This window comes from Diceros bicornis, chromosome 25, assembly GCF_020826845.1.
Source record: "Diceros bicornis minor isolate mBicDic1 chromosome 25, mDicBic1.mat.cur, whole genome shotgun sequence".
Taxonomy (NCBI): domain Eukaryota; kingdom Metazoa; phylum Chordata; class Mammalia; order Perissodactyla; family Rhinocerotidae; genus Diceros; species Diceros bicornis.
The window spans coordinates 42,104,472-42,118,910 of NC_080764.1; the positions used below are offsets into that span (position 1 = coordinate 42,104,472).

Here is a 14,439-nt window from a genome sequence, read left to right on the forward strand (position 1 = left end):
GTTTTCATTTTTGTGTTTTCCTTAGCAAGAGAGTTGCTGGAAATTACCTTGGAGTCATTGAAATTGACTCTGTGTAGGGTACAAGGATGTTTTATTAGAAGCCCACTACCCAGGTAAAGAGAGTATAATCAAGCTCATTGTGTTTGATAGAAGAAAAATGATGGCTCATGTCTAAAGGTAAATGCCTGGAGAAGAGAGACCCTGGAAATAGGTCTGAGGCAGTGCCCCTGATGCCAGCTGATACCTCAGAGGTGGGTATGTATGTGACCTGAAAAGGAGGATCATTGAACACTTCAGTGACAGTAGCAAAAGTACAGTCCAGCTTAGCCCTAGGAAGCAGGATCATATTCTCTCAGAGAACATCCTGGACCAGCAACTGTTGGGCATCACCAATGAGGCTATGAAGAACCACCTGTCAGCACCATCTGGGAGCAAAAAACAATGGTGTGGACTGGGAGATTGGGGTTTATCTCTACTTGGATCTGTAAACAGGACTGACCCTGCCCCTCCCCATTTCAACTGTATCATCAGACCTCTTGAATACCACTCAAGAAGTTGATACTAGTGTCTATGCTAATATGGTAAGTGGGGGCATACATTATTTCAAAATGTAAATAAAATTTGACCATCCTTTTACCCGACATTTGTGGGGAAAAGCAATCAAATCTTAAATGTTAAATAATTTTAATTTTCGGTGCATCCTATCTAGAGAGAGTCCAAATATCACATAAATACCAGTATCAGTCAGTACCCCAAAATTTTAAACCCTAGAGATGCCATCACTTCTGCCTATAAAATATCATGGATGAATTCATAAATAAATAGCTAGGTAATTTGTAATGAAAACCGTAATACTTTTAAACCTATCATATTTCTCACCTTTGGGAGTTGGAAGGCCTCAGAAAGCCAGTGGAAAATGTAGGGGCTGCATAGATAGTCAATGCTTTGAAAGTTCCTTTCTTCCCTCATAGGGAGAAATAAAGACCCAAGGGTATCTATAGGCAGAGAATACTCATGAGCATTTACTCTAACCACAAAGCCCTTTTCTTGAGATAAAGTTTTCCTATTTTCTTATTTAATGGTATACTAGCCTGAGAGCTGCTTTGGAGCAAGATGAATGTTTATCTTTTTTCTTTAGCTTTTGATCAGAAATTACACTCCAATTTGGTAAGTGCTCATTAAACTTTTGCTGAATAAATGATCACTTATTGACTCACATAGAGTTTTCTTTTTTGTTTCATAGCAAGAGTTCTTGAATTTGTATCATACGCAAGGTTTCCAACACAATGATGACCGAGACAGCATCCCTGACCTAGTAGAGGCAGACTGTAAAGAAGCAGCAAACACACAGGTAATAGGACACATTTAAATGACTGCTAAGAAGAAAATCAACAGGGTGCTATAACAGAATATAGTGATGGAGTGGATGGGGGAGCGCTTTCTGGAGGAAATTACATTAATACCCAATACCTGAATGATGAGAAGCCATCCATGCAAAAAGTAGAGCAAGGAGTACTCCAGGCAGAAAGAGCAGTCAGTGCAAAGGCCTTGAAGTGAGCAAGTCCTTGGTTGGTTCAAAGAACTTACAGACAGATCACCAATATGGCTGGAACAGAATGACAGAAACAGTGGCAGGACACAAGGTTGGAAGGGGAATGGGAATAAGATTATGCAGAGCCCTCTGGGCCATGTTAAGGGGTTCAGATTGTACCCTAAATGCACTGAAGTCACTGAAGGGTTTTAGGAAGGTGAGTGATAAATCTGGATGCACTGTGCATTTCAAAAATCATTGTTATACCCATGAATACTCCGTCATATATTTACGTGAACCACTAATTTAGTACCTGAGGATGAATGTGACAGACATTTGTTAAATGGCAAGTGCCACACAAATGTGAAGGCACATTTTTATGTAACATTATCTTGTACTTTTCCCCCAAAGCAATGTGGAAATCACTGCATCAGTTCATAATTATATAAAAATATTTTACAGAGCTAAGCAGACTAAGACATTAATTATGAAGTTCACGTTGTTTTTAAGATTTAACCCTAAATCTTTTCCCAATGTTAATTAGAAAATAACATGTACTTACAAGGTGTTGTTTATCTGTTTTTTGCAAACATTACGATTTGCCAACACTAGCAACTGTTAAAAGATGGAGGCCCTTCTAACTGAGATAGCGTGAGGTAAAACTACCACGCTGTATCTAACGATGTTGTTTAATCAAGCAGCCAGTAAGAGTTTCAAAAGAGAACATCTGATTTTAATGAAAAATATAAAGTATAAAATTAACTACCAGAAGCAAAATATAAAAAGCGAGCAGGAGAATTCATGTGGGTTCAGTCACATTCTTAAGAGGCAGCATTCCCTCAGAACTGAATGTGCACATTTTGATCAGTGCCCTACAGCTAGTGGCATGTGTGAAAACACAAACATTAGGAAAATGTGATGCTTATAACCAAAGTACCATATAAAAATATTTATCAAAGTAGAAAATCAAAAGGGTCATTTATATAGAACAGTATTCTCATCTTCACTTTGCATCAGACAAATCAAACATACTGTAAATTAGGTCCAAATATGGGCACATATCTATTTTACGTTATTATTTAGTATGCTCTCAAAAATGATATGGCTATGCCTTGAAATGGCTAGCAATCCCACCTCAAGTGGGCTCTGAGAAGGGGCCCACTCCCTGTTCATTTCCACCATGATGAGCAAACTCTGAACGTGAATGTGGTCCAACAGAACATCCTGCCTCACACCAGGAGAGCACGGCAGTTCACATCCATGCATGTACTCACATGTGTCACTGGCACAGCCAGGAGACCAGGTAGCCAAGCTTTGTGAGTTATCTGGTGGCTGATGAGCTGGCAAAACTGAGCAGCTGAGATGGAGTGTGGCCCTCCCTGTGCAGACCGACGATGATTTTTCCTTGTGCAGCCTAGCAAATTTAAATGTAACCTGCGTTCCTTACAACGCATTTTCCTAACAATTAAATGAAGCTTCATGATGTAATTTTACGAAATCAGTCACCCTTTATAAGATGAATGGAGAACCTTGAATAAGTTTCCAAATGTGACAAGTCTAATGTGACCCTACTAGAGTTAATGCCAACGAAGACTGGCAGTTTCCCAAATCTGGACTCTCATGTTTCACCTCTTTTCAGAGCCATTTTGGGAGTAGCTCTTGAAAACATTTTCTCAAACATATCATACTCAGACTCATGTGGCATAAAAGTTTAATAGAAAAACTGAAAAGTCTTCTGTAGATGTATATCCTTCAAACAGATTTTTAACAACACATTAATAAATTAGATGTTTTTAAGAAAGAAGAGAAATGATGTGATGTGTAATTTCCAGACATATAGAAAATGTGCCAAACATAGGTGGATAAATTTTTAAATAAAATCACAGACCACTAAGCAAAATAAAAATGCATAATGGTAAAGTAGTTCCTTAGTGCCCAGTGAATGCATCTCTTGGCTAAGAATGTTCCACAGTATATTCAGAAGGCTGTACATATTGCTTACTATCTTCCAGTTAACTAACCTGGTTTTGCTAAGTCATTGTTTGAGAGACGGACCTGGTGAGTTCTCAGACGTTGGGCAAGTCTGTCCCTAGAATGTATATAAAGAATATCTGACCAACAGCTTCACAAAATTGTGAAGGAAAAGTGTAAGGAAAAGTACTTTGTAAGCTACAGGTTTTTATTTGAATATTAGTTAGGAGACTAATCTATATTGATATGCAAGGGGGAGGTGATGGGTATAAATTAATCAACTCATCAGTAATGCAGGTCACATAGTAAGGTGTATTATTGTTCCCTACCACAGAGCACTACCAGGCACTCCATAAATACACAAATACACACTAAATTCAGCCAAAATATTGTATCATTTAAATCTGTGTTTGATTTTAAATTGATTATCTCCTTCTTCAAACAAAATATTATGCTAAAATACAATATATAAAACAACTGAGAGCAGCATTACTAACCTGAGTGGGCCAGAACTCCATCTCCGTCTCTCAAACAATGACTTAGCAAAACCAGGTTAGTTAATTGGAAGATAGTAAGCAATATGTACAGCCTTCTGAATATACTGTGGAACATTCTCAGCCAAGAGATGCAATCACCGGGCACTAAGGAACTACTTTACCATTATGCAAAAACGCACACAAGAAGTTGCTCCTAAACAGGCAATATGACACTTTACATTTTTAATGAATTTTTAACCAACTACACTTTCCAGTGTAATATGAGTCAATAAGCATTTATAAAGGATAGTTTATTCTATGAAATATGAAAAATTGATCAGGGAGAAAGATTCCAAAAACGATAAAAAGGTACTTATTTTTATCGTATTAATGCTTGGAACTGACATCTCCAGATTCAAGTTGGAGTACAATAATTGTGCTCGTCTTTGAAACGCACAAATGATTGAATATACAAAATTTATTTAAGTCAAGGAAAAGTCAATACATATGGGATGGAGTCCTAAAATTGATTTTTAAGTCAGTTGTTCAAAATTGTGAGTATATCTCCCATACACATCATGTAACAAACACCACTTAGGATCCCAGGCCAATTGAAAAAACTACCCAGTGCAGCTAAAAGACTAGTAATTGCAGTCCTAAGTCAGTCTCCCTTAACTCCTCTAAAATCCTCTAAGCTCCCTTGATCCCCAAGTTACATTGTGGAGGAAGATCAAGCTTAAGTAAGTGGGGCAGAAAAACTAGATATGCTACCAGACTATAAATACCTTGAAAGCTAGCAACACATCTCATTAAACATATTCCCCTGTGTTGTTTTATACATATTTTCAAACAAACAGAAAAGTTGAAAGGATTTTACTAACTTTGGTACAAAGAGTACAAAGTTATCCATAACTCATGATACATTTTAAATAAAAATTTATTTTCTAAATCCTAACTTTGTACTTGTCAACATGCCATGGCCAGAAAGAATTTTGATTTATCAAAGTTATCACCCTAAGGGAAATAGTCTTTGAACTCACAGACTTCTCTGAACAGCTCTAGAGCTGAGCTCTAGTCGCATGTGGTTGATCTGGTATATATATTTTAGGATGAGATATCCTGAGCACCAAATATCCTCCGACTTTCTCCAGGAAACAGGCAAGCTGAGCTTTGGCTTCAGATGAACCACCAACATGAAGTCCAATATAAACCAGGAAAGAATGCTCAGACCCACAGGGAAATCCTACTCTTGGGCTAGGGTGGAGAGTGGAGGACTGGTTGATTAGTTCCACTTCCATCTGTGTGTGTGTGTGTGCGTGTGTGTGTCTGTGTATGTTTTGTTCCCATTCCCAAAGAAAGAAGCCCTTCACTTTTGGGGAAGCCTGGTGTTAGAGAGTGCTTAAATTGTTTGTTAAACGCAGATGACAGAGAGAAGTCTAAACTGGGCTGCTGTAATTGGAGCTAACCAGAAATCATTCAGCACTAGCACTTCCGGGGCCTCACAGGAAGTCAAGTGATGAGAAGGGAGTTTCACTTCTGCCCTTCAGCTCACATTCTGGCCTCTGCCCACAGAAGAGAGACTATGTCCAACGCCAGTTTGCCCTCAATGCCACCAGTTACTGAGTGTTTTCTAGGCACAAGGCATTGTTCCAAATGCTTTATATATAATTGTTTTCACTACTCCCATTTTATGAAATAACACAGACGAGAAAACTAGGACAAGACAGAACTTGAGTAATTTGACAAAGTGCCAGAGTCAAGAATCAAACTCAGGCAGTCTTATTCTAGGTTCTTTGCTCTTAACTATTTACTACATGACTATTTACTAGATTCCCCCAAAGACATTGCTAGTCTGACTGGTCAGGTCATGAGTGAAATAGTGGGCCACGCTTTGTTATTGGGCAATGTTTCCTTCTGCTAAAGGCAGAGTCATGGGCATCACCATTTTTCTCCATTGTATTGCTCATTTGTGATAAGCTCACCTAAAAGGGTCCTCCTCTTTGGGCAGGCTCTCTCTGTCCATCTTTATCCACACAACTAACTTGGTTAGTATTTTCAGGTCTGCTCAGTGGAGCTGTGATTCTAGCTTTGAGAGTCTAGAAAATCCAGATTTGGCTTCTGGACTTAAGGCACCACAGCTTCTCAAAGAAGCTTTTAGGAGAGTTTGGGAGCATTTATACATACACTCTTTTTATAATGCTAGTGCTTTGTTCCAATTTAGCCCTGTTTTGTGTATATAAATATAGCTTCCTCAGCAAGGAACCCAGAGGAAAAGAGGAGTGAATAGGATTTCACATAAAAATTCACCCCAAACACCAGATTCAATAAATGAGCCAGAATTATGTTTTGTTTGTTTGTGAATGGGGTGAAGGAAGGAGAGGGAAAGAGGTGCTGGCAGCTGCTCCATCAACGGCTTGGGACAGTTTCAGCTGCAGAGGCCATCAACAACAGGGTGGTAGTGGGTGGTGGCAGCAGCTATACTATGAGTGAGTCATTTGTCAAGTCAGTGTGTACAAGTCAGGCCCAGCCATACTGTACAAGTGTTGATATTATCATCTGTCTGGGTATGCAGTTAGGATATCCAAGAATAAAATAGGAATGAATAAAAAGGACAGAAGAATTCTTGAAAAATTTAAATTCCAAACAGCTGTGTTAACATAGAATCCAACACTAGCTGATTGAAACAAATACATTGTACGGATTCCAGTACTCTAGATATAGAATGTCTTAGTTTAGGTTTCCCCAGAGCAGACTCTGAAACAATGATTCAAGTGAAAGTAGTTTATTTGGCTGATGATTCCAGGAAATACTGAGAGGGGAGTCAGGTAGGGGAACAGGAACCAGGGGATAGAAAATAAAGCGTATCTCATCACAACAGTAGGTAACTAAAGCTTAATCCCCGAGGACCTCTCAGACATGGTCTCCGGAGCAGTGCTTCTCAAATAGTGCTGTGCATTAGAATCACTCGGGGATCTCGTTAAAATGCACATTCTGATTCACTAGGTTTAGTGTGGGGCCTGAGACTCTGTATTTCTTATAAGCTCCCATATGAGAATGATACTGCTGCTTCACAGAACACACTTTGAAGACCAAAGATTTTGATGGTTTTCTGCTTATTTCTCATTCAAATTTTCCAAATTTGCATATAAAATTGATAGAATTTCTTATGTCTACCGCTTTCATAACATTGTCATGAAATTTGCTTTGTTTCATATAACTCTTTTCCCAGGCTTTGTGTATTCACTGAATACCATCAGTCTTGGAGACATTTGGTCAGTCTCTACGTAAGGAAAATACAAAAAATTCTGTCCCCCCTGTCCTGGTGCTATTAAATCAGACGGCTCTGCTCACCAGCAGGTAGCCTGCTGTCCACTGAAACCAATCAGGCATGTCAGCCCACTCTCAACTCCTCTGACCTTTTTCTCTGCTTACGCCTCTTGCTGCTGCTCCCCACTCCATTATAGTGCCAACTCACATTCTGATTTTGTGATTTGTCTCAAATCTTTGGTCCTTGGAAATGAGCAGCAGTCTATCTTCCTGATTTTGACACTCAACACTCTTTAATGGCATATTCGCATGCATTCACAGCTTCTTACCACTTGGCTACCGCAGGTAAGCTTTCTAGAACCTCAGTCCACCTGTTTATACTGATCTGTAACCTCAAGAGAGCCAATTGGACCTGGTTGAACTATTGTTCTTAAATGGCTGCATTATATTCAAATGTATATATTTATATGGTCAAATGAAGATAAGTCCCAGTCCCTTTACTAACACAATCTTAAAAAGAAACTGACAACGATATGATTGACCATGCAAAATATTATAATACTTGCTTTAAAAAGTTATGTGCATATCTATTCTAGAGATAAATATATAAAAATCTAATGATGTATGCATAGAAAGATGAGAACAAATTGATGCATTAGTGTATTCCAAGTTTTCTGCATTGAGCATGTACACTTTTTCAAAATATTTTAGAAGAAAAACAATTAGTCTTAATCTAGTCATCCCTTATTAAATGATAAAAGGCAGAAGAACTCACATGTTAATATCAAGACAGAGGAAGGGATTTATGAAGAAATAGGAATTAAAACTGACTAAACATTGTGCATTAGTAACATTATCATCATCTTTGAGATCATAATTAATGACACCTAATAACCATAATAACAACTTACATATAATTCTGCCTTCAAAATTTTTAAAACATAACTTAAGTATCATATATCTTGGGCCTATTTGTCTGTTTATCTACATGAAGATTATGTGGTCATTATATCCGTTGACATCTTAAATCCACCAATCAGGAAAAAGAACATGGTCTAGTTTAAAACAAAGGGATGGAACCATGAAGCATGGTATACAGCATTCACTTTTATCTATTTCCAGTTCTTTCTGTTATCCCAAGTCTGTTTACATTGAAAATGTACGCTGCTAGGAACAAAAAGGCAAGTGGCCATACAAACTTCCAGAAGTGTATTTGATGACCATCTACAATATGATAGACGAAGTTTTAAAGGAGGTTCTATTCAAGTTCGGATCTGAGAGAGCAGTTTCTAGATTTACTTCTGAGCAGAAAAAGAGCTCACTTTATTTAATTCATCCTTAGAGAACTTCAGATAAAGTGGCTGTGAGACAGCTGTTTGCAGCATCCTTTTATAAAAGATGATGGGGCAGAGGGAGAAATTAGGGGCAGTCTTAATTGACATCACAATATGCCACAATTCCAGTACTAGTCTCTTGGTGAACTTGACATTCATATTTGTGTCTGTACATTTATTCCAGATTTGTATAATAACATTGCAGAATGGCTTCTCAATGTATTTTAAAAATTAAAAGTTTGTATAATAAGTAACTGGATAACTAACCAATTTTGTCGAAACCTCTAGTACAATTCATTCTTATTAGCAGTCATGCTTCAGGATCAGAAGATTAATAAATGACGTGATTTTTGCTTCAGTAACCTCATCCTCCATCATGGTCCTTTTAACATATTTGGTACACACTAACAAAAAAGAAGTCAGACAGATTTATTAAAATAAAGCATCATTTAATGAGTCCATCCTTCAGGAAGATCAAAGGGTGAAAGGGCTGAATCTATCATAAGCCTTCTCTTCTTTAGTGACTTATCTTCATATTTTCCCTTAAAAAGACAGATTTTTAATCAGTTTCCAACATAAACAGTTTCACGTAGTCCTCAACACCTGTGAGAATAATCCCAACACACTTCTTTACTCTTATATGATGCTATTTTACCATCACTGCAAGAAAATGCAACAAATACAGTCTAAATTTTTAAAAAATCAGCACACACACACAAAAAGAATTAGACTAGCTTTAAATTGATAAAGCATTGTTACTCTGTAAGGCACTGGCAAGCATAAATGAGTAAGGTTTTCAGTAAAATTATTAGAGTAGCCAGACACAGTCACATGCAGATACACACCTGGACCACACCTCTGTTTAATGTCAATTGGGAAAAAAAAAGAACAAAACTAGTCTACGTGGCAGACACTGATAAAGCGCTCGCTGTCTCCTCCTGATGATACTTTCTCTAACTCCCCACTTAAACTTGATTTTAAGTCCCCACTATCACAGGGACTGCCTTAAAGTAATAGGCTTTCTCCATATCAGCATCCCCTTTTCTATTAATTAATACAATTATTTCTCTCATTTTACATGATTTTCCACATCTCAAATACTCTTATTCACTACACCCAGAGTGTGTCACTTCTGGTATAATTGCCATCTCTTAGAAAGAACGACATGATGTGTTGAAATTTATCTTGAGCTTTTTGCACGGCAGTGTGAAAATAATGCTGACTAACTAACATGTAAAAGACATGATTTTAGGAAGTGAAAAACTGAAATAGCATCAATCTTAGACATTTCCATAAAAGTAAATATCCCTGCATACATGCAATATACTGCTCATCTCTTTTTGTTTTAGAGAATAGAGAAACAAAATAATTTCAGGGGCTGGCTTGGTGGCGTTGGGGTTGGGTTCACATGCTCCACTTCGGTGGCCTGGGGTTAGCAGTTTCAGATCCCAGGCATGGATGTATGCACTGCACATCAAGCCGTGCTGCAGTGTCTCATACATAAAGTAGAGGAGGATTGGCAAAGATGTTAGCTCAGCAACAATCTTCCTCAAGCAAAAATCGGAGGACTGGCAACGGATGTTAGCTCAGGGCCAATCTTGCTCACCAAAAAAAATAATACTAATAATTATTATTATTACTTCAATGGATCACTAAATATTGATTGCATTTCATTGCCATAATTTCAAACTGTGTATCCTGTTACCCTGTGTAGCAGTACCTAGTAAACTGCTGAGTATAACAAATGCTTTGGTTTAATACACAAAATATTCATGGAACAATAAAGCAGTGTCCCAGGGCTGTCTGATCTGCAAACTGCTGCAATTAGACTGACAGAAAAATCTGAGCTCTGCTTTTCAGTTCAAGGTCACAATTAATTATATAGAAGTGACATTTGTACCTACTGGGCTTTCACTGTTCTGAGGGCTTTTGCAGAAATAATCCCACAAAGCAATAAAATTCGTGGAAAGCAATATACCAACCTCACTGGAATCAATGAGCCAAGAAGGGTCAAAAGTTCAAGTTTTCAAAAATAAAACACCTCATTATGGGCATTCAGGAGATTTGAGATGCCATGATAATTTCCCCATCTGGGACATTCCGGAAGCTGAATGCCAAGAAGAGGATTATGAGCCAATACTAACTGAAAGTTCTGCTGATAAAAATCAGGGAATCAAAAAGGCAATTGAATTCCACCTAGCCCAACATTAATCCAAGCTGATTTGAGATTCTTAGAAGTATTCTCAACTCCTATAAGATCCACATCTCTGCTTATCCGTAACGAAGAGCACTTCAGATAGGAATTGTGGATATGACACCTTTTAACTTTCACGTATGTTTTCCTCTGTTCAGATTTAGTTTGGTGATGAGGTATTACTTAAAAGAAGCCCAAGAAGTCACACATACTTTTGAACTCTTTAATTTTGAAAAATAGTGTGAACATGTGTGTGTGTATAAATATTCTTTTTATTAGCATATATATTCTTGAAGAACTGATCATTATTTTTACAGGACAAAATCTCTTAAGGAGGTAAAAGCTTTTATCTTTGTGGGGAGATATTTTCTTAAATCGGATAGGACAAAGCGTGTGCCTGGTATATAGGAAGCACTCCACAAATGTCCTCTTCTCATTCCTTCCCCTACTCACTGCCATAAAACACATACTCACAAACTCACATCCTCAGTGTTCTAACAATTTCTACCTAGAAACAGAGCATAATAAGTACAAATCCACATATTTTAAATTAAGAACAAAAGCTAGTGAGCTATTTGGAGGCTAAACAAGAAATCAGTTGTGCGGTGTTCAAAATAGGAGCATATATTTAAGCCAGTTCAGTGCATCTTGTTTTGAATGTCACCCACATGCCAAACATTGTGAAAGGAACACATTTTTCAGTAATACCAAAAGATGCTTCACCTCCAAATTAAGTCATGAGTTAGAATAAATGCATTTTATTTCACTGATGTGAAACACTGTGCCTGTTAAATTAATTCATCATGAAAGACTACAAACACTTGAAGTAATTACATGAATGATCTTATAATCTCTACTGGCAGTTGTGTGGTGGCAAGGCTGTGCCCAGAGCTTAGTCTACAAAGATTTGAGGCTACATTTCATTTTTCTCCTTAATATAAATCACAAAACTGTCATTGAGACTAAGCGTTCCTGTTGACACTGAACAAATTTGAATCTTAAGTATCGATCAATTGACTGATCAATATCTGAGTTTCTAGCTTATTCAAGGCAAATGCCCACACCAATTGGGTGGCCAGGAAATCATTAGAACCCCATTTTCCATTTTGATACTCCACATTGAAAATGTTCATTCCTCCTCGTTCTCCCTACTGATTAGCAGGTGAGGCACAGTCAAATGGATATCCTCTTGTCCCGCAACACCAAGCTGGTCTTTTCAATTTTCCCACAGAATCATAGCTGTCCATGGTTTCTCTAAACTCTATTGCTATTCTTTACAAGCTAAACAGTCCTTTGGGAATTGGCTTGGGGGAACTAAGTGTCATCGCAGACAATTGTTTAAAGTTCCACATTAGGAACCTTCAGCATGACTTTTAGAATTTGTTCCATTCTTCAGCTTGCAATCCTTCTGTGTTTGCAGAAAATATCTCTTATTCAGGAAATGAAAGGAGAGCACCTGCAGAGGTACTTTTGTTTCCAGCCAGAAAAGCAGGACTATCAAAAATTAGAACTCTGTAATGTTAATTGCTTACCTATTACCCTCTTCCCTCTTCACTCACTTAATACAGTAGGCAAATTACCATCAGGGTTAAGAATATTTTAAAAATGTGGATAAAGAAAAATGATTAAATGTCTGCTTAGTAGTTAAGAAATTACAGAACATGCTTTAGATGGACACTTATCTTGCCATCTCTTTTGGATTAACACACTTACTGCCAGCAAATAAAAATGCTGACCATTTGAAACACCAACAGCAGTCTTGGTAACACACTTATTTGTGCAGAAATTTATATCCACATTGAAGGGAAAATTGATTCCAGGCCTCCCGGATTTTACAGTACTTAGTATTTTCTGAGATTTACTTATATTGCAGGTAAACCCAATGCATGAACCAAACTGGGCATAAATAACCCATCCATTTCTGCCTAGACTGATGCAAAAGGATTACTGTAGCCCTCATTCTAGTGGCAGTGGTCATAATGTCAGAACAAATTAACACGCTATTGACTCTGTACAACCTGTTCTAAACTTCTTACCTCCAAAACAGTGACAGGGCTAGCTGTCTTCTGGGAGTACAAAGTGACTAGTAAACAAATTGCTAAGATAGATGTAAAAACAAACCTTAATCATGCCCCTTAGATCCAGGTCTCACTAAAAATCTCCTTCCCATTGTCTCATTATTCCTTGCTTTTGTGCCTTAGACACCGGGTCCCCACACACCTCTCCTGTTCTAATGGAGTCAATGAAAGCACCACAAAGACAATATATTTCATTATGAGTGGGCTTTCTCTCCTGGGCACCATCTCCAATCCTTCTGATAAGTGCTCTCTAGATGGTTCTCACTAGAGTGCAGCAGTTTAGCAGGTAAGAGTTTCCAAAAAGGCAGGAAAAAAGGTTTAAGTGCCACCCTCAGTATTCAGTTCATAGCTTCTTACTCAAGAGCTCTTTAAACCTGTTTTTTAAAAAATAGTAGCACAGTCCTTTCTTGATATTTTCCATTGGTTCCTGTGACATCACACATGAAGAGTCAAACCAAAGCTCACAGTTATCTCATGACTTTCTTTCCAGGCCAGCTGCAAAAATGAGAAGGCTTAAGTTGATGTACCCCAAGGACATGAAACTGGAGAACTTCAAATACCAACTATGCCTTCTAATGGCAGCAGGGCAGGTGCTCTCTTTTAGGAGAGCTCTAACTTGCTCCATAACTCCAGAGAGGCACCATGACTCACACCTCACCCTACATCTCAGAAAACTGTTCACATGAAGTCAGGCCAGCATGTCACTAGAGTGAAGTCAAGAGTGAGCGAACACAGTGGAATCCTCTGCCAACCCATTGAGGGAAGAATTCAGAAGACTTTAGAAACAAAACCACCAACTGGTAATGAAATCCAGACCCATAGCAACACTTGGCTATATGGCAGAATTTACTTCCAGGAAACAGTATGTTATTTTATCTCCTAAAGCACATTCATTTTCAATTTACAAAATTCTCTGTAAGCATAAACAAAAAGGACCAAACAAAAGCAAATTTATTTATATTACCTTCTTCTGATCTTCTAGCTTGTGGCTCACTGGATTCTTCCCATGTCTGTTCATCTCTGAAGATAAATCCATCACATAGGTTCTTACCCTTCAAAATGGAATCTCTTCAAAAATGCAGCAAACTAATCCAAGATGTAATCACTAGGAAAACACTGGCATGCCACATTTCCCATCACACACCATCGCTGAACTTCATCAACTCCAAGGAATGATTAAAAAATCCATTGATCGAATGGAAGAAATGAATTTTGCAATTTACTCCCAGAACTTTCCAAACGAGCATATCGTTTTTAAATGCAGACGTCTCAAAAGCAAAATATTCATCCAGGGATTTTAACTCCAACTGCTATCTTTTTCTTTCTTCACAGTTTTCCATTTTAATAAATAATTACACAGTTCCTGTAAACCTGTGATAAAAAAATAAGCACACATTTAATTTCCCCCACCATATTTATAGTAAAATTAATGAAAAAAATCTTATCTGAAATGTCCAATGCAGAAAAAAATTTAGGCATGGATTATATTTCACTTAAAAGTAATAGCAAATGAAAGGCCTTATTCTTTACCCCTATGGCCTTTAAAATACCAATTATAAAACCTGAACCAAAACAGAGTATTAAAATC

At 37.7% G+C, this 14,439-nt stretch overlaps 1 protein-coding gene across 3 annotated transcripts in view; it reads right to left on the reverse strand.

Moving 5' to 3' along the window:
* The window catches only part of NAV3 (neuron navigator 3), a 558,397-nt gene extending 544,186 nt beyond the window's left edge, over positions 1-14,211 (reverse strand). For all 3 annotated transcript variants that reach the window (XM_058568737.1, XM_058568736.1, XM_058568735.1), the window contains exon 1: positions 13,816-14,211. In XM_058568737.1, the coding sequence (XP_058424720.1) occupies positions 13,816-13,887 (72 nt within the window). In that variant the 5' untranslated portion in view covers positions 13,888-14,211. The remainder of the gene's footprint in view (positions 1-13,815) is intronic.
* Positions 14,212-14,439: the final 228 nt, after the last annotated feature.